Below are 21,660 nucleotides of genomic sequence, written 5' to 3' on the forward strand. Positions count from 1 at the left end.
GTGTGAGATCCCTGTGGATGCGTGATGGGTTTGAGAGTGTGAGAGTTGAGTGATGAGAAGAGTGAGTTACCCTGGAGGAATGGATAAGACCATTCATCCTGCAGTAGCACTGGGTGGTTGTCCTCTTTTGTAGGGCATTGGCGCTAACCACCGCTGCCACCACCTGCCATGTTGGCTTGGTGATGCAACTGTCCATCCTGTGGCCAGAACAGGGGTAGAGAACATCACAGCAGGCCTCCGGCGTCCAAATTGCATTCCAGTGACACGTCATTAAACCTGGGGGCTGCAGTCTTTTTGCCTTTTGTGGACATCTTCCCTGCAGTCGTCGAGGGCTGGAAGCACTGAGATGTGTGAGCATGGTTGGACTTAAATATGGCGCCCAGCGTGATGAAGCGGCGAGGTGATGGCACGGCGGGTGAATGAGAGCCCGCCCGGCTTGGAAACGGCGTGTTTCCTGGGAATGCATAAGTAATGCGCTGGGTTTGGGACAATATGGAGTGAAAACCCGCCATTGTGTCCGGGCGCCCACTACCGCACATAGTGCAAACCTGGGAAATTCTGCCCTCAGTGTTCAACTCATACTCGTGGACAAAAACAGAAACAGAAATACCTGGAAAAACTCAGCAGGTCTGGCAGCATCGGCGGAGGAGAGCACAGTTGACGTTTCGAGTCCTCAATGAGGACTCGAAACGTCAACTGTGCTCTCCTCCACCGATGCTGCCAAACCTGCTGAGTTTTTCCAGGTATTTCTGTTTCTGTTTTTGTTTTGGATTTCCAGCATCCGCAGTTTTTTGCTTTTATCATACTCGTGGACCCCGTTTAAGGGCGTTGAGACACAACCCTAAAATTGGTTAAATGACAGTTTGCTGCACTTGAAGAGACTTAAGTTGTTTTTGTTTTGGTGGATTGAATAGCCTGCTCCATGAATGGTCTCGTGAAAAACTGAAAGTAGTGTCATGCCACATTGGATGGGTGCAGCTGCAACAACGCTCCAAAAACTTGTCACTGCAGGCTGCTTTATCAACACTTCACCCGCTAGCCTAAACATTCACTTTCTGAACCACTGGCACACCATGGCTGCAGAGTGTACCATCTACAGGATTACTGCAACAATTTACCATCTCCAAAACCTGCAACCTCTACTGGCTAGAAGGACCAGGACTTCAAATGTGTGGGAGCATCATCAATGCCAAGTCATGCACATCATCCTAACTTTGACGTATATTGGTTGTTCCTTCAAAGTGGCTGAGTTAAGACCCTAAAACTCCCTACCTAACGTTGTGGGAGTACCTTCACCACATGGACTGAAGTAGTCCAAGAATGACAGCCCATCACAATCTTCTCAAAGGACAACTGGGATGGGCAATAAATGGTGGCCTCGCCAGAAATGCCCACGCCCTGAAAATTAATTTAAAAATACAAATTGTTTGAACACACGTGAGATGAGTCAGTCTCGCCAGAAATGCCCACGCCCTGAAAATTAATTTAAAAATAGAAATTGTTTGAACACACGTGAGATGAGTCAGTCTCTGAGAAAGAGGTTAATATTTGTGGTTTTTCAATTTTTTCTTTTTCCCTTTAGTAACAAAAAGAGGCCACTGTACATAACAATAGTTAAGCAGTGCCTCGATTTTAAAATTCTCATCCTTGTTTTAAATCTCTCTATGGCCTTGCCCCTCCCAACTCTGTAACCTCCACCAGCCCAACAACCCTTCAAGATTTCAGTACTTTTCCAATTCTGGCTTCTTGTACATCCCCAATTTTAATCGCTCTGCCATTAGCAGCTGTGGTCTATGGTTCAGTGGGTAGCGCTGTTACCAGTCAGAAATTTTGGGTTCAAGTCCCACTGCAGAGATTTGAGCGCACAATTCAGGCTGACACTTCAGTGCAATGGAGAAGGAATGCTGAACTGTTGGGATTATGTTGGCTTTTGGCTGAGCTGTTGAACAAGGCCCTGACTGCCCTTTCAGGTGACACAAATTCAAAGAAAAGCAGGCAAGTTTGCCCTGGCTTCCTGGGCTAATATTTGTCCCTTCACCAACATCACTAAAACTTATCATCCAGTCATTACCACATTGTTGCTGTTGAGAGATTTTGCTATGTGCAAATTGGCTGTTGTGTTTCATTACATTACAATAGTAACTGACTGTGTACTTACTGTGAACATTAGAGCATAAGATAACTTTTGTAACTTGTGTTATCCTTACGAATCTGTATATATCTGTAAAGGTATGGTTGTGGGCGAAGGAGTATTGTATTATAGTTCATCTTGTTTAATGTTTTAAACTTTTATTAAAAGTTCATTAGCTGACTCTGGTGACTCTGTTCAGTAGCCCCTCTCCACATATCTAAACAAGCAAAAATAAAAGTTAGGATTTATCAAGCTGGGTTCCACCCTGGGATCAGGCTTGTCCAGGGGTAACCTCAGCTGCGGATCATAACAAAAGGCAAAAGTGTATAACTTCATTCGCTGTAAAGCAGTTTGGGACACTTTGCAAAAGGTGCTGTAGAAATGCAAGTCGTTGTGTGTTGCAGAGATTTTTTTATCCTTTAATGTTAGGCCCAAAAGGTGGAGGTTTGCACCATGAAGCCTGTCTGTGACATTCCAAATGACTGCCTAAAATTATGGTACATGGGCAGGACTTGGAGCTTTTCAATATAGCTGTCGCAGGATTGAGTTTGCGCCCCCAAGCAAAGGTGGAATCTGTGGGATGCAGGTTACTTCATGTATTTCCTGGACCTGATGGAGGCCTTTAAAATTTTAAAAAGATTGGATAGGGTAGAAGCAGAGAGGATGTTTCCACTTGGGCACTAGACCACAGCTAGTGGCTATAGATGGTCACTGTTTATGATCCCTGTGGGGATCCATAAACTCAAAGAACCAAATTTACCAAAGACGCCCCAAGTGAAGAAATTATTAAACAAGATTTCACTTTTTGTAACTTTTACTTTAACACAAATCAGAATCAGTGCAAATTAAACTGTTGGCAAGTCACTGTTGGTACGAACTATCAATTACACATAGAATAGCAAATAATACAAAGATAGAGCTCATGGATTTTCAAGGCAGTCCACTCCACTAATATAACACTTATTTAGCCATAAAGTTCTTCCAAGCCTGGATCTTTCTCTGGCAGAATTCCAGCCCCTTTCCTTCAAAGTCTTAGCCAATTCTCTACAGGCAACAGCTTCTGCAGAAACAAGGTTTCCCTGTACAATCTTCTAATAATGGCGCACTTCTTTCCAGAACCTGTAGTGGATCTACCAGAACCACCTTTACCTTTTCATGGTATGGCTGATTCTGGACATTCAGTCACTTGAAAGTGAAACAGTGGCAGCAGTCTTAACCATGTTTTCTGACTGCTTGGGAATCCAGCTCTCTGACTCGGCTAGCTGATCACCTTCATTCTCCAGCTCCTTTCCTTTTTATGTCTGTCTGTAACACAGCCTCAGTATTTTAACTTCCTTCCTGTTGGTACTGCTTTCAGATCAACAGTCGCCAGGTCACATGGACCAGTATTTCTTATCTAAAAATTCTAATTGATCCCTTTTACAATTGCTACAAACTCTTAAGATTATTTTTCATACATGTTTTAAAAAAAAAATACACAAATGTTTTAAAGTAATTGCAAATTATCCATACTGTTACTGCTTCCGGATCAAAGGTCGTCACAGTCACTAATAAATCCAATAGTGAATTCAACAGAAACTTCTTCACCCAGAGTGTAGTGAGAATGTGGAAGTCACTACTACAAGTTGTAGCTGAGGCCAATGACATGGATGCATTTAAGGGGAAGCTAGATAAATGCATGAGGGAGAAAGGGATAGAATTATGCCTGGTTCTGTGCTGTGAACTCAATTTAAGATTTCAGGTTGTCTGTGTTTAAGATAGAACTGTAACTTTTTTTATTTAGTTAGGGTATATATCTCAAAATTTAAACCCATAAATAACACAAATTGACTTTTTATTTCACATAGAATCACGCAGCGCAGAAGACTTTTGACATATTGTGCCTGTGCCAGCTCTTGAAAGAACTATCCAATTAGTTCCACTTACCCCTGTCCTTTTCCCATAGCTCTGTAATTTTCTTCTTTTAAAGTAGTTATCCAACTCCCTTTTGAAATACCATTGAAGTTGTTCCAACGGCCTTTCAGACCATGTGTTCCGGATCATCATAACCGACTGCATAAAAAAAATCTTCTCATCTTCGTTCTGATCCCTTTGCCAGTTATCTTTTTCCATTGGTTACTGATCCCCCTGCCACTGGAAACAGAGTATACAAGGAGAAATTATTAAAACCCTTGCTGATTTTGAATACCTCTCCCCTTGCCCTTCACTGCTCCAAAGAGAACAGTCTCACCACATAACTGAAGCCCTTCATCCCTAGTATCGTTCTGTAAATCTCTGCCTTTACCCCTGAATACTCCACCTGAGGCTAACGAGTGATTTATAAAGGTTTAGCATAACTTCCTTGCTTTTATAATCTTTGCCCCTATTTATAAGCCAATGAACCCGGATGCTTTTTTTTAACAGCCTTATCAACTAGTCCTGCTACCCTCAAAGATTCATGTATGCTAATCCATGATTGTGCACGCATAGTGCAGCAGAGTCTGAGTCATGAGCCACAGATGATCGGCTAATAATAAAACTGTTCAATTAGTGTACAATTCCATAGCTGTTCTTGTACCACACTTAACAGTAACACTTCAGTGTCACTTTGCCTACATACAAATTTTTTGGCATTCCAGCTTTTCAAATTCTCCTGGTGTAGCTTGGCTGAGAGAGACCCTTCCATTTCAGTTTTCCTAAATTCCAGACAACTAATTAGTGAGAAAAATTATTAATTATAATTAAAGTGTATCAATTGCAGTGGGTCATTTCTTGGAAAGATGATGAGTTAAATCGCTCTAACCATTTAAAAAAAAAATTTTGTAATTTTTTCCCCTCAACCTTTTGAAAAGGTTTCTGTCACATTAAATGTGTTTTTTAAATTGAACATTTAACATGATTATCCTTGCTTATAAAGTTGTCATTTGTGTGTTTTGTTAGCATCATTGATGTTTTATTCTCAGTCGTTTTCAGAAGCTTAGCTTGCAGTTGTTTGTTTGACCAATGGCTTTCTGTTATCTGTAGGAAGATGGCAGCCTGAGCCTGGGCAGAATTTCACAACGTGTGTTAATGGGATTCTGCTAATAATGAGTCCAGGCCAGCACCATTTATCTGTCTCCTGGTGCTAAAGGGTTTTTCAGATTATTTTGGAGTTTTCCCTGTTATTTTGAGAAGAAGCAAAATAAATTTGTCTGCATAACCTTTGAGTTGATGTTTTTAACACATGACAACTTTACTTAGAGATAACAAATTATGAATATGCATTCATTTTTAATCATTCTCCGGATGCGGGCATAACTTACAAGGGCAGGATTTATTGCCCATCCCTAATTGCACTTGAGAAAACAGTGGTGAGTCACTTTCTTGAACCACAGCAGCTTATGTGGTGTAGCAAATGCTTCAGCCTTACCCTTTGCACTGATGTGCTAGGCTCTTCCATCATTGAGGATGGGGATATTTGTGGAGCCTCCTCCTCCAGTGAGTTGTTTAATTGTTCACCACCATTCATGACGGGATGTGGCAGGACTGCAGAGCTTAGAACTGATCCCTTAGTTGTGGGATCGCTTAGCTCTGTCTATCACTTGCTGCTTATGCTGTTTGGCACGCAAGTAGTCCTGTGTTATAGCTTCACCAGGTTGACACCTCATTTTTAGATATGCCTGGAGCTCCTCCTGGCATGCCCTCCTGCACTCTTCGTTGAACCAGAGTTGATGCCCTGGTTTGATGGTAATGGTAGAGTGTGGGGGATGTGCTAGGCCATGAGGTTACAGATTGTGTTTGAGTACAATTCTGCTGCTGGTGATGGCCCACGGCACCTCATGGATGCCCAGTCTTGAGTTGCTAGATCTGTTTAAAATCTATCCCATCTAGCACGGTGGTAGTACCCCACAACACGATGGAGGGTATCCTCAATGTGAAGCTGGGACTTCGCCTCCACAATGACTGTGCAGTGGTCAGTCTTACTGATACTGTCATGGACAGATGCATCTGCGGCAGGTAGGTTGGTGAGGATGAGGTCAAGTATGTTTTTCCCTCACCACCTGCTGCTGACCCAGTCTAGGACTGAGTCCTTTAGGACTCAGCCAGTAGTAGTGCTACTGAGCCACTCTTGGTGGTGGATATTGAAGTCCCCACCCAGAGTACATTCTGCACCCTTGCGTACTTAGTGCTTCCTCCAAGTGGCGTTCAACATGGAGGAGCACTGATACATCAGCTGAGAGAGGGCGTTACGCAGTTATCAGCATGCAGTTTCCTTGCCTGTGTTTGACCTGATGCCATGAGACTTCGTGGGGTCCAGAGTTGATGTTGAGGCCTCCCAGGGCAACTCCCTCCCAACTGTATACCACTGTGCAGCCACCTCTGCCGGGTTTGTCCCGCCAGTGGGACCGGACATACCCAGGGATGGTGATGGTGGTTTCTGGGACATTAACTGTAACTATGTGAGACAGCACTCCCAAAACTCCAGAGCCTAGGTCGATTCTGGGTAGTCAGTCCGGCTTCATTCCTTTTTTGTGACTTTATAGCGGTTTGTTACAACTGAGTTGCTTGCTAGGCCATTTCAGAGGGCATTTAAGAGTCAACCACACTAACGTGGGTCTGGAGTCATGTGTAGGCCAGACCAGGTAAGGGTGGCAGATTGATTTAATGTCCTTAAAGGGCATTGGTAAACCAGATGGGTTTTTACAACAATCGACAATGGTTTCATGGTCACCATTAGACTTTCAATTCCAGAATTTTATTGAATTCAAATTCCACCATCTGCCGTGGTGGGATTCGAACTCAGGTCCCCAGAGCATTACCGTGTGTCTCTGGATCACTAGTCCAGTGACAGTACCACTATGCAATCGCCTCCCCTTGATTGTGATGGAGGAAGTGAATAAAGATGGTGGATGAGGTGCAAACCGAGCAGGTTCCTTTGTCTTGGATGATGTTGAGCTTCTTGTGTTGTTGGAACTACACTCATCCAGGCAAGTGGAGAGTATTTCATCACATTCCAGACTTATGCCTCATAGATGGTGGAAAGACTTTGTTGCTTTATCAATTGAGGCATAGATTACAAAAGTAGGGAGGTCATGTTGGAGTTGTATGGAACCTTGATGAGGCCACCGCTGGAGTACTGTGTGCAGTTCTGGTTGCCACATTTTAGGAAGGATGCGATTGCACTGGAGGGGGTGCAGAGGAGATTCACCAGGATGTTGCCTGAGATGAAACATTTAAGTTATGAAGAGAGGTTAGATAGACTTGTGTTGTTTTCGTTGGAGCAGAGAAGACTGAGGGGCGACCCACGAGGGGACACAATTTCAAGGTGAGGGGCAGGAGGTTTTGGGGGGATGTGAGGAAAAACTTTTTTACCCAGAGGGTGGTGACAGTCTGGAATGCGCTGCCTGGGAGGGTGGTGGAGGCGGGTTGCCTCACATCCTTTTAAAAACTACCTGGATGAACACTTGGCACATCATAACATTCAAGGCTATGGGCCAAGTGCTGGTAAATGGGATTAGGTAGGTAGGTCAGGTGTTTCTCACGTGTCGGTGCAGACTCGATGAGCCAAAGGGCCTCTTCTGCACTGAGATCCTGTGTGAGTCAGAAGGTGAGTTACTCACCACAGAATATCCAAGCTCGGATCTGCTGTTGTAACTATAGAATTTATCTGGCTACATATAGCATGGAACACCTATAGCACATAGTGCCTTTTACAACCTCAGAATGTGCAAAAGCACTTTACCACCAATTAAGTACGTGTAAAAGTGTTCAAATGTAGAGAAACATGACAGCCAATTTATGCACAACAACTCCCACAGACGATGATCAGATCATCTGTTTTCAGGGATGTTGATTGAGGGATAAATATTTACACCAGGAAGAGCTCCCTTGCTATTCCAAATAGTTCCAAGGGATCTTTTACTTTATCTGAGAGGGCAGGCCGGACTTTGTTTTAAAGTCGCATCTTTCAGTATGAGGCAGGATACTGAATTCAGTCCAAGTATTGAGGTGTCTTGCCAAAAATGTTATTCTGCTTTGTCGCTTAACAATTGCAAACTAAACCTGTTCAACCTTGTTTGAGATTGTTGATCATTCCATCTTTATGAAAATTGGGAAAATTCCTCTGTATGCAGGAGTGAAGATCCAATTTCTAGTTCATGTAACATTTATTGTTAGAACACACGGGTCCTCCTACTGTATGATGAGATTTGGTCAGAAAGGGCCAACTCCTGATTCTAAGAGACTTAAGATCCAAGAGGCTGGCTCTTTTGAATCCAAGACCATATTTAGAATTGTTTCAAATTTTCAAGTATAAACAGTTTTTTTTAAACTTGGCGTCAGCAAGAGAGAAACTGCGACGCATGCAGATAATCAGAATGCCTGTACTGTATTTCAAAATAATTGCTGTTTACAAAAGATTTGCTTGTACAGCAACAACAGGAATTTGAAACTTAAATTTATTTTCTAGGAATTTGTTTCAGCAAATGAAAATGTAAGATTCTTTCCAAATTCTTCCGCTGGAGATTTTAGTTATCTCCTCTCACCAGTGGTCAGATGGAAGCATAACATTTTGAATTGTTTTTTAGGTAGGTTTTTTGACATGAGCCCAACAATGTATATTACTTAGAATATACAGCACAGAAACAGGCTTGGTGGCATTTAAACTCCACACGAATCTCCTCTTGTTCCATCTCAACCTTTCAGCCTATCTCTCTATTCCCTTTTCTCCCATCTACTGTCGTTTCCTTTGTAAACCATTTAAGCTATTTGCTTCAATCACTTCCTGTATTAGCAAATTCCACATTCTAACCATTGAGTGAATAAATCTCTCTTATTGAATTTATTTATAACAATGGGCTGAATTTTAAGGGCCACCCATGGGCAGGAAAGCAGGCAAGTGGACCCGTAAATTAACACTGTGACATTGGTGGTGTGCCCACCCTCGCCCCCAACTGCAATTTTATGGACATTGGGGGAGTTCAGCTAAGTCACCTGCCTGTGGCTCAATTTAAGCCCTTAAGTGAGCATTAATTGCCGCTGCTCTAATGGCCGGCGCTCAATGTGCAGGTTTAACCCTGTGGGTGCTGGTCAGTTAAAAGGGGGTGGGGTGTCTCTTGCCAGCCCCCAGTGCCAATCAGAAGCACCTCCCACAGTTTTGCCACCCCACGTCCACTCTCCCCACCCTGTCCAATATGCCCTCTGCCGGGGCCTGTCAGCCTGAACTCAGCGAGATCCCAAATGTATCTGAACATCTGGGTCCATCGCTGAATGCCACCTCCTTGGCCTACCTGCAGCACCAGCAGTGGCACTTCCTACAGGTGTAGAGGGCTGCCAGCCTCTGATTGGCTGGCAACTCCGGCCTTCCTCCTGGAGATGGACAAAAGTCCCATCTCATACTAATTAAAAGACCGTTGCCTGAAAACTTAAAGCAGGGCGAGCCTGCAAAGTGGAGTTGGGCTCACCCCTAACATTTATGCTGCTGTGTAGGGAGCCCATCTAGGGCGTATAATCTAACCATATCTTGTATTTATGGCCCCTAATTTTGGACTCTCCCAAAAGTTGAAACATTTTCTCCAAAACTCTCTTGGCCAAGCCATTAGTAATTTTAAAGACTTCTATCAGATCTCTTCTAATTGTTCATCTTTCTAAAGGAAAATGCCCAGCCTTTCCAATAGCTGTAATCTTTCAATTTTGATACCATCCTTGTAAAACCTTTGTTGCACTTTCACCAGTGCTTTTATGTTGCTTTTACAGTATAAAGACCAGGGATATAGCCCAGTTTAGTGATTGGTCAAGTAGGTGGTGAATGGTATGTAATGTGGGGAAGTGTGAAATTATCCACTTTGATAGGAAAAATGGAACAGCAAGCAATTATGAAGGCAAATTGTATGTCCACCATTATTAAAGGAGGTTTGAGTGTAAGAGTAAGGAAGTCATGCTGCAATCATATAGGGCTTTATTAAGATCACATCTGGAGTAATGTGTACAGTTTTGGCCTCCTGGTCCAAAGAAAAGATATACCTAGAGTGGTGCAATGAGGTTTACAAGTTTGATTCGTAGGATGAGAGGGCTATCACGTGAGGAGAGATCAAGTAGAATAGGCCTATACTCTGGAGTTTAGGAGAATAAGAGATGATCTAATTGAAACATTAAAAAATTCTTAGGAGTTTTGACGGGGTAATTGCCAAGACCCTGTTTCCCCCATATGGAGAGTCTAAAACCAGGGGTTATAGCCTCAAGATAAGGGGTCAGCCATTTAGGACTGTGTTGAAGAGAAGTTTCTTCTCTCAAAGGGTTGCGAATCTTTGTAACTCTCTACACCAGAGGCTGTGGATGCTGAGTTGTTGAGTATATTCAAGACCAAGAGATTTTGGGGCACAAGGAGAATTGAGGAATATGGGCCAGGATCTTTAGGTCAGTGAGCGGGTTGGGGGGCAGAAAATGATGCGGGATGATGTTGGGCGGAACTCCCGACATCACCCCGCATCATTTCAATTTTCAGATTGGTGGGGGCGCAGCCGAATCAGCTGTGCGCCCGCCGACCTGTTAACAGCCTATTAAGGCCATTTAAGAAGTAATTGAGATAATTAATGGACCTGCCCGTCCAACCTTAAGGTTGGCGGCCAGACCGGGAGCCCTGGCGGGCTTCAGAAAAAGCATGAAACCTCATCCACGGGCGGGATGAGGTTTCATGAGGATTTTTAAAATTTTAATAAAGGTATGCTTTAGTGATGGACATGTCCCAACTCATATGATAGTGTCATATGAGGGGACATGTAAGGGAAATTTTATTTTTGCACCTTCACCATTTTTAAATTTGGTGCCGATCTCCCTGAGGCAGCACTTAGCCTCAGGGAGATGAGTGTGTTCCTTCGCATGCAGCACTCTTGGCTAAGGGATTCCGCCCCCCCCCCCCCCCCCCCCCCCGCCCTGCCACCGGCCCTCACAGGGAGCGCATAGCGCTTCCTGGCAGATGTCACGCTGGGCGGGCCTTAATTGGCGCACCCTCAATCGGGGGCACCAAATCTGAGGCGCGTCCGCTCCTGCACTCCCCCCCCCCCCCCCCCCCAAAACGGGGGGAATATTCTTCCCATGGGGGGAACACAGTGGGGAAAATGAAGTTGATGTAGACAGGACCTTTGTTTAATGTCTTCTCCAAGAGTGCACTACTTCCTCAATGCTGCAGCTGGATGAGTTGGCCTGGATTATGGGCTCAAGATCTGGAGTGGGAATTGACCCCACAATTTGCTAACTCGGCGTTGCATCATGGCTGACACCACTGAGTTACCTTCTGGGTTCCTGGTTTGGAAGAGGGAATTCCTCCAGCTTTGATTTAGATTAGATACAGATTTAAGGTGATTGACAAAAGTACCAGAGATGAAGAGCATTTATTTTCCTCAATGAGTTGTTATGACCTAGATTGTATTGCCTGAAAGGGTGGTAGAAGCAGATTCAATAGTAACTGTCAAAAAGGAGTTTCATAAATATTTGATAAGTAGAAATTTGCAGGGCAATGGAGAAAGAGCGGGGTACTGGGACAAATTGGGTAGTTCTGTCAAAGAGACGAGCACAGACAAGGTGGGACAAGTAACCGCCTTCTGTGCTGTATGATTCTGAATGAATGTGCGCTGATGCACATTGGTTGAGAGAAGGTTTGGATAAGATTCCCATGACCATTGCTCATATTCAAGGCTCTCACAATTATAATGGGAAAAACAAGGCACAAGTCAGCAGTGTGATCAAATACTCCCCATTTGCCTGGATGAGTGCAGCTCCCGCAACACTCAAGAAGCTTGACATTGTCCAGGACAAAGCAGCCTGTTGATTGACACCACATCCCCAAACATTCACTCACTCCACCACCGTGCACAGTGGCAGCAGTGTGTACCATCTACAAGATGCACTGCAGGAACTCACCAAGGCTCCTTCAACCGCACCTTCCAAACCCACGACCACTACCATCTAGAAGAACAAGGGCAGCAGATAGATGGGAATACCACCACCTAGAAGTTCCCCTCCAAGTCACTCACTATTCTGACTTGGAAATATATCGCTGTTCCTTCACTGTCGCTGGGTCAAAATCCTGGAACTCACTTCTTTACAGCACTGTGGGTGTACACCACATGGAATGCAGCAGTTCAAGAAGGCAGCCCACCACCACCTTCTCGAGGGCAACTATGGCTGGGCAAAACATGCCGGCCCAGCCAGAGAAGCCCACATCCCATGAATGAATTTTTAAAAATTTGGGTGAGGCATCGTAAGATGACTGGAGCCAAACTCCAGCAATATCTTGACACCTTCAGGACAAGGTGGAGTGGGGGGTGGAAACTGGTGAGCCGGAAGAGGGGAGGTGGGTAGTTCTTGGTGGTGACCTTCGGCAACCGTTGTGGAATTGGCTCCTTGAATCTTTTCTGTGCAGATCAACCTTTTAATTGTTTTAATTTCTTTTTTTCCCCCCTAGATTTCCAAATGAAATTCAGTCAGGTCTGCTTGAAGTCATCGCCCCCTCGGTGAACTACTACCCTGATTTCTCCCATCTGAAAGAAACCTTTGGCGATCCCAAAGAGCGGGTCAGGTAAATCCAGCTGAACCCAATGAATGAGTTTGTGCTATCAACTTTTGCAGACTTGAGTAAAGAAATGGGCCAAAGATCCAATGGCATCAGTTTTTAAAAAGTAAATACAACTGATTTATATCTGAAACCATTGACTAATGTTCAAACTCTACTCCTTAGTTATGCTTGGCTAATTAACTTTGAAATTCTTATACAATGAAGAGTCCCAATGTGACCCCCAAAGCCACTCTAATGCCCACAGTAACTTTACTTTAGTTTACTTTAAATTTACTATAGTTAGTCTTTGGTATCTAGCATTGGTTTTACTTTTGGAGCACTGAAAGCAAGAAACAAAAATAACACTTGCTTATATCATGCCATTCACATCCTTGGGTGTCCCAAAGAGCTTCATGGCCAATGAATTTTTATGAAGTGCAGTCTGTGTTGTTTATTTAGGAAGACGCAGCCAATTTGTGCACCACAAGTTCTTTCAAACAGCAAAGAGATAAATGACCAGTGTAGGGTTTTCTTTTAACCCTCTCTCGATACTCTTTAGGGGGATCAGAGGCAAAATCAGCAAGGCTTTAAAATATTGAACATTAAAACTCAGGAGGCTTATGGATAGAGATTGATACAACCTTTAAATCAGCAATGCAAGTGTGGTTTGGAATGATTAAATTGTTCTCCTGCAGAAGACTAAGGGGTTAAACCTCCTGCAACATTACAAAATACTTAAAACAGCATAGAAACAGACCGTTCAATGCAACTAGTCACTGCCAGTGTTTATGCTCCACATAAGCCTCCTCCCATCCTTCTTCATCTGATCCTATCAACATATCCTTCGATTCCTTTCTCCCTCACCTGCTTATCTAGCTCCCCTTAAATGCATTTATACTATTCAACTAAACTATTCCCTGTGGTAGCAAATTCCACATTCTTGCCACTCCTTGGATAAAGAAGTTTCTCCTGAATTCCCTATTGCATCTATTAGTGACTATCTGACAATAATGGGCCTAGCTGTACTCTTGCCAACAAGTGGAAATGTGGGATTTCTTGACTTGCCCCAGGGCAGGGAACTGAGGCAAGCGAGCACCAACAATAGTGCTGCCGGCCCATGTGCTGGTTCCCCGGCTCCATACTAATCCCAGGCAGTTTTCCCGGAGAAGAGATGGCATGGGGGAGGTGGCAGAGCTACTAGCTAATGATCACTTAAATCCGTCTGGGTGCTCCAGGATCCCACAGGTGGCAGGGGACACTTTAGCTGCCTGGAGGCTGCCACCCAGCAGCAGACTGGGGTGGGGGGGCAGCGCTCCAGATAGGCTTCATGGCACTCCCTGTTGGCTGGGGATTAAAAGCAGCTGCAGGCTGCCTGTTGGAAGGACTCTCCTTCCACCGTGGTGGCCCAGCAGAATCTTTAATTTGAAAAAGACTTAAGAGGGCATCTTGGGGCACCCTCTCTCTCACTTACCTGCCAAGGCATTCTGCTGCTGTTTCCAAGGCCTCCTATTAGCCCCCAGCTTTGACAGCCCTCCCACCATCCTTAATTGGATGGAGAGCCTCTGGCCATTAATTAGCGAATTTGGGGAAATAACAGGTAAGTGACTGTTTGCTGCATAGTGCAGGCTTCTGATCCCCATTTAAGCCTGATGGTGGAGTTCAGGAACCCACAGGAAAACCTTGCTGTCTATTTCTACCCTATCAAATTGTTTCTTAAACTTGAAGACCTCTATTAAGTCTCTTATTTTTCTAGTGAAATGAGGCCCATGCATTATTATCGGTGTTCTGGTCAGTCGTGCGAAATGTCACCTCGGACTTGCTGGTCTTGAAATTTGCAGGTGCAAAAACAAGCTTCCAGTAGTTTTCTATTCTGTATATCAAGTTCCCAAAGTTTTCAAGGCCTAGCTCCCCAGCAATCTCAGTTTTAACCTGGTGCCTTTTCTCCACAAGATAGCATTGTCTCAATTAATCTTCTAATCCCACTGGAGCCATACCTTTCAAACTTGGCCAACCTCCCCAGTGTGTTTTCTAACCAGCAACAATTCTGTATTCTATCCTTTGTTGTTTATAAAGTGAACCAGATTCTGCCCTTTGAGCATCCCAGGGTTTTAACCCATCCTTTCAGTTTTCTTTAAGACTGGTATAAAAGGTCCATGAATCCTCGCCAGTTAATCTGTTTTTGATGGTGCTGCTTCATGGATAAATCTTGGTTAAGCAGAATTACCTGCTCCTCTTCAAAATAGTGCCAGATGATCTCCATCCACCAGAAAAAGCAGACAGGGCCTCAGTTTAACATCTCATCTGAAAGACGGCACCTAGGACAGTGCAGCACTCAATAATGCACCTGGAGTGTGAGCCTGGATTAAGACACAATTTTTTAAATGGGGCTAGAACACATGACCTTCAGACTCTAGAGGCAAGAGCGCTACGTACTAAGCCATGACTGGCTTGAAACTTCAACTCTATTTTGAAAGGAGTAGCATGGTCTTGTGACACCACTATTCTTTGAAGTAAAAGAAAATCATCTTCAGTTTGGATAAACTTCAAAGCATCTCACCTATCAGCATTGCTACATTTTAAATTTGTCACACCTGTATTTGATGTTTTTCTGACAGAACATTTAACAGTCTTCAAAAGAATGAAGATTCACTAGGTTGATCCCGGGTATGTAGGGATTTTCTTATAAGGAGAGGTTGAGTAGGTTGGGCCTGTATTCATTGGAGTTTAGAAGAATGAGAGGTGACCTTATTGAAACATATAAGATTCTAGGGGGCTTGACAGGGTAGATGCTGAGAGGTTGTTTCCCCTTGTGGGAGTGTCTAGGACCAAAGGCCATAATCTCAGAGTAAGGGGGTACCCATTTAAAACAGAGATGAGGAAGAATTTCTTCTCTGAGGGCAGTGAATCTGTGGAATTCTTTACTGCAAATGGCTGTAGAAGCTGGATCGTTAAGTATATTCAAGGCTGAGATAGACAGATTTTTAATCAGTAAGGGAATCTAGGGTTATGGGGAAAAGGCAGGAAAGGGGAGTTGCGGATTATCAGATCAGCCATGATCTCATTGAATGGCGGAGCAGACTTGATAGGCTGAATGCCCTACTTCTGCTCCTACATCTTATGGTCACTTGTCGAATTGGCTCTTCGTTCTCAAAGTTGGCAGTTTTTTTTCTCTTGCAGGATTCATTATGCGTTGAAAGAGTATTTAGCTCGAAGTAATAATGGTCCCTACTGTTCAAGTTTGATAGGTTGCAGTTATCTTGTGCACTGTATTGAAAGCAGACATAAAACGGTTTTAGTGTGTTTCAGAGAAAGAACATTGGGCTGGATTTAACACTCCCCGCTGGTGGTTTTAAGGCAGGGGAAGCTTGTAAAATCCAGCGCATGGCCTGCCTGACACCCAGTTGCCTGCCCTCAACCTGCAACAAATTTTGCGGGGGTGGCGGTGGCGTCATGTGCTTGCTGGCCCTTGGGCCTATTAAGATGCTTAAGTGGCCAATTCAGGGCCTCACCCCATCCCCACCACTATTTTACTCATGGTGGGGGAGGCCCATGTCATGTGGGGAGCCTGGCTGCTTTAGTTGCACAGGTTGGTGTCATGCAAGGGGTGGGTGAACCTCCTGTACATCGGAGGCACCCTTCCTCCCCTAAGATCACACCAGGCGCCCATCCCCCTCACCGAAGCCTGCCAGCCTGGCCCCATCAATACCATGGACTTAAGTCCAGGGTCCTCTTGTAATCCCAGCAGTGGCCTGCATTCACACCTGGCGCTGCTGGGACTACAAAGCTGCTGGCCATCCAATTGGCTGGCAGCTCTCTAAGGTGGTATTACCTCTCGACTGGGGAAGAAGCCTCACCTTAAAGCAATTAACACCGCTCCCAGCATTAAATTGCTGAGGGGCAGCTGTTAATATGGTGTATGGGCTTGCCACCAGCTTTTTAGCTGGGCAGCTGGAGACCACAACACGCATAAAATTCAGCTTAGTATTTATTCCTACCGCCCCCCCCCCCGCCACCACGCGCCCCACCCCCCACGCTCAACTCCAATTTCTTGACTTTTCTCTCCTCTCTTTCCAAAGATGCTGACTTATGGTGGGATAAATTCCTAAAAGTGCTGGCAGCCCTTAGTTACTTTGTCCCATTGGCTTTTGTATGAAGACTTGTACATCACAGGAACAGGAGTAGACCATTCAGCTCCTTAAGCCTGTCTGTCATTTAATTAGATCATGGCTGATCATATCCCACTTGCCTTGTTTCTATAAATCCTTAATATCCTTTCCTAACAAAAATCTATCAATCTCAATTTTTAATTAATTTCCCCTCCCTCAACCCCCCTCCAATTCCCCACTGACCTCAGCCTCAACAGTGTTTTAAGGGTGAGAGTTCCATTATCCTTTGTGTGAAAAAGTGTTCCTGACATCACCCTTGAATGGTCCAGCTCTAATTTTAAGGTTACACTTTCTTGTTCTGCATTCTTCTATCGGAGAAATAGTTTTACTCTCTCTACCCTATCAAATCCTTTCATCATCTTAAGCACTTCAATTAGATCATCCCTTCATCTTCTAGAGTCAAGGGTATACGTTGCCAATCTGGATCCTTGCCTGACTTGCATACACACTTTCCAGCAGGGCATCATTGGCTAGCAATCTGGAACATGGATCTTGGCTGGCACTTTTTTCCCCAAGTTCTATGGTGACCTCTACTGTCACTCAGCTGGGATCAGCCAACTCTCTGAAAGCTATGCTACAGCTATACAAAACCTTAATTAGACCACATCTGGAGTACTACATTTCGTTTGGGCTGCGACCCCTTAGGAAGATCTCAGAGTGGGTGCAATGTATATTTTCCCGAATGATACTTGGATTCCAAAGGTCAAATTACATGGTGAGGTTCCACAAACCAGAGTAGCATTCCCTGGGATTTTGAAGGTTAAGGAGTGATTTGGTTGATAGTTTCAAGATAATGAGGGGAGCAGATAGCGTAGATAGAAACTATCCCTGCTGGCTGGGGAGTGTTGGACTAGGGGACAGAGCTGAAAATTTACAGCCAGGTCTTTCAGGAGTGAAGCTATAAACACTTCTACACACAAAAGGGTGGTTGAAATTTGGAACTCTTCTCCACAAAAGGCAGTCAACGCTAGATCACTTATTAATTTTAAATTAAGATTTTGAGGGATATGGGACAAAGTCAAGTGTATCGAGTTAGGTCACAGATTAACCATGATCTCATTGAAAAGCGAATTAAGCTTGAGGGGCTAAATGACTTACTCCTGTTCCTGTAAGTATATGACCCTATGTCCAACCCTGGCCTTAGAGAATTATTTTGGTGTAGCTGACAATTTATGACCTTATTTCATTTTGTTTTTAATTAAAACTGTTTTACACACCAGTCCATACTTTGTCACTCAGCTCCACAGCTGAGGCCTTTATCTTATACAAATTTGTTACAAATTGAAATAGAAACAAACCAGGAGAAGGTGATTTTGCACTGGGCGGACTGTCAGATATAATTTACACAGTTCTAATGAGGTCAGTATAATGTCGTCTTCTAAATTATGAAGCTAACAATGACTGCCACCTTCACAGTTTCCAATGAGACAGTCCTAGCACAAGTATTGCTTGCAGTTTCCCTCCTTGGATCAGAAGTTGGTGTGCTGTAATTTTCATCTTTTGTTCAAATCACTCCATGGCCTCGCCCTCTGTCCACCTCCCTCAATCCCTATAACCTTCTCCAACCTTACAACCCTTTGGGAGGTCTGCACTCCTCCAATTCTGCCCTCTCAATCATCCCCAATTTTCATTGGCAGTCGTGCCTTCAACTGCCTAGACCCAAGCTCTGGAATTTCACCCCCAACCTCTGTATCTCTTTAAGACGCTCCATAAAATCTACCTTTCCGACCAAGCCTTTAGTCCTCTCTGCTGTTATCTCCTTATGGGGCTCAGTGTCAAAGTTTGCTTGTTAATCTCTTATGAAATGCCTTGGGACAAGAAGCAGCATGGCAGAAGGTTAAGCGGTTTTTCCTTAGGCCCCAAAGATCGTGATGGTCAGGAACTTGCCAATGATGAAGATCAGGGGAGAGGTGGCTGCCTTTTGTCGTTCAAGATGATCACTACTTGGCCCCTGCATGGTGATGTGGATACTACCTGTCACATGACAGCCCAAGCCCTAATGTCATGCAGAGTGGATTTGTCCTTGGACCTATGGTGTCACAGTGGACCAGTACTTACAAGGCTGCATGGCGTGAATTAATCTGGCATCAGTTTTAGTCTAATTATGCCTCTGTGAATTGTTGTTGACCAGGCAGTATTAATGAGAATAGTTATTGTAATTGGGCTGCTTCATTATCAGGGCAGATATGAATGGAGTTATGTAGTTGCTACTTGGATGGATTTTTGCAAAATATTTCAAAACCATTCTCTGGCATTGAAATCTGTAGTCTTACTGTAAGTTACTCTAGGCAGGGATTCACGGTGCATCAGAAGAGAGAATGCAGACCTCAATATGAAGAGAAAAACAAGAATCTTCTTTTCATTTCAGATGGAGAACAAAGCAGAACCTGGATTATTGCTTTTTAATGATGTATGCTCAGTTGAAGGGCACCTATTATGTACAGGTAAGGGAGCTCATAATCGCTCAATTTTATGTAACTCTTGCTTTGGAGAAAGCTCTTTTAGTTGGATGAAATTTGTATTGATCAGAGCAAAGTGGAATTGTCCTCGAGCCCCAACTAGCAGCTGGTTTATACATTCTCTGGAACCTTTGGCCAATTACATATTGATTTGTCCATTGAAAAAGTTTCGGCAGCAATTAGGTCATCACCCTAAGTTGTTAAAGTAATAATGTTGTTTTTGACAAGCACTTAGCAAGACCATAATGTAGTATTGTATACAAAGAACATTATCTTCAAGTGCTAGTAATTCTGATGGTAGCATTTTGGTAACGTGGATTCTGTATGTGCCTGGAATATCTTTTCAAAAATATAACGAATGTCCATTCCTACATTATAACATGATGACAATCATAGCGCAGAGGAGACCATTTGGACCATCGTGTCTGTACCAGCTCTTTGAAATAGCTATTCAATTAGCCCCACTTCTCTGCTTTTACCCCATAATCCTGCAGATTTTTCCAATTCAAGTAATAATCCCATTTCCTTTTTAGTGTTACTATTGCATGCGCTTCCGCCACCCTTTCAGGCAGTGCATTCCAGATTTTCATAAATCGTTGAGGGGAAAGAAAAGAGTCCCCATTTCTCTTTGCAAATAACACTGACAAAAGAACCAATATATTATAGCAATGTGGTTGACTATTAACTGCCCTCTGAAGTGATCGAAAGCAGCTCACCATCATCTTCTGAAGGATAATTAGGGATGACTTTACAAATGCTGACCTTTCTATCAGCACCCACACCTATAAATGAATTGAAGAATAAACTTTGTCGTATCTTTCTCTAGTTTGAAGAACTTGCTGAAAAATTTGGTTTTGTTTCTTGTTCATGCACAGAAGCAGCTAGTTATTTGTGACTTATTTATTTCGTCCATATTCCTAACTTTTTTTGCATAAAACTTTACAGTTCAGAAATAGACCATGTGGCCCACTGGCCTGAGCCAGTGTTTATGCTCCATGTGAACCTCCTCCCACTTTACTTCATCTCGCCCTATCATTTTCCTTAAATTTTTAATAGCTGATTTTTATTTTCTTCCTGTCAATATTTAAACATGAGAAACATCACTGCCTAAGCTTTCTAACTACAAATGATCTCTAGGGAAAAAGTGCTGATAACAAAGCATTTGAAACTTGAGGAAATTCACAGGTATCCTAGAGGATGCCCATGCTGTTACACCAGAAGCTTTGGTCGAGATATGTGACATAGATATTGATATTTGATTTGATTCTTGCTACAACAACATGAAAGAAAATCACCTGAATAATTAGCTTTTCTTGAAATACAAAGCCTTCCCCTTCCCAGTTTCCATTTTTAATTGTTCTCACCCTGCCCATCTTTCCTAAAAACAAAACATAAACAGCCCTGTTCCCTCTGTGCCTCATATGAGTGACTTCTCTCTACTTATCTTTCACTAGAAAATTTGATAAATATTTGGAACGGAGTGCAATACTGGGGAGAGTATGGGCTAGTGGGATACATTTTGAATTGCTCTAGCACAAGCAATAATGGGCTGTAATGTGCTCACCAAAAGCGATGTGTGAGAAAGTAAGTTTATAATCAGCATCTTCAGTTTAATTTGGTTTTGATGGGCACAGCACCAGGAGTCTAATAATCCATATGGTATTTTTCCAGCTGCTTAATGATTATTCTCGTTCAACGCACAATGTTTGGCCACATAGGGTTGAGCTTTCGTTTCAGTCTGTGTGCAATCAGATTGCAGGCTAATATCCATACATGAATGCATGCACAGACACACATTTATTTTATTTATACACATACGTGTACAATGAGTTACATAGAATTTTACATTTGGCCCAACAGATCTATGCCAACAAGTTTTTTTTTAATTTATTGAAATCCTGTTAGCATCTTAAGCTCCTGCTTTAACTTGCAGTCTGCAGAAGCTGTTAACTGATGCAGTTGATTAACTGAAGTGTGAGTTTCTGTTTCCTTTTCTCACTTAGTTGGAAGATGATATCGTGGTGAGACCCAATTATTTAAGCACAATGAAGAATTTTGCACTGCAGCAACCATCTGAAGAGTGGATGATCCTGGAATTTTCCCAGCTGGGATTTATTGGTAAGCATTCGGATGATTTAGTATCAAGATGAATAATTCAATGGGTTGTCTCAAGTCCTTAAATTTTTTATTCCTCCTACAAACCCATGCTGAAAACGGCCTTCTCACAATGCCTGATATAATTAATGTATACATTATTTATATATGCACATATACATATATATATATGTATGTGTGTGTATATATATATATAAATATTATGCATATAAAATCTATGTGTATAGCACTAAAAGCAAAACCTTTCATAAGAACATAAGAAATAGGAGCAAAAGTAGG

At 43.2% G+C, this 21,660-nt stretch overlaps 1 protein-coding gene across 1 annotated transcript in view; it reads left to right on the top strand.

Moving 5' to 3' along the window:
- mgat4b (alpha-1,3-mannosyl-glycoprotein 4-beta-N-acetylglucosaminyltransferase B) overlaps positions 1-21,660 on the top strand; it is a 191,907-nt gene that overhangs the window by 107,871 nt on the left and 62,376 nt on the right. Inside the window, exons 6-8 of the mRNA XM_078549762.1 lie at positions 12,552-12,665; positions 19,176-19,251; positions 21,270-21,384. Coding sequence (XP_078405888.1) covers positions 12,552-12,665; positions 19,176-19,251; positions 21,270-21,384 — 305 coding nt within the window. The remainder of the gene's footprint in view (positions 1-12,551; positions 12,666-19,175; positions 19,252-21,269; positions 21,385-21,660) is intronic.

This window comes from Cetorhinus maximus, chromosome 10 (assembly GCF_964194155.1).
Source record: "Cetorhinus maximus chromosome 10, sCetMax3.hap1.1, whole genome shotgun sequence".
NCBI lineage: Eukaryota > Metazoa > Chordata > Chondrichthyes > Lamniformes > Cetorhinidae > Cetorhinus > Cetorhinus maximus.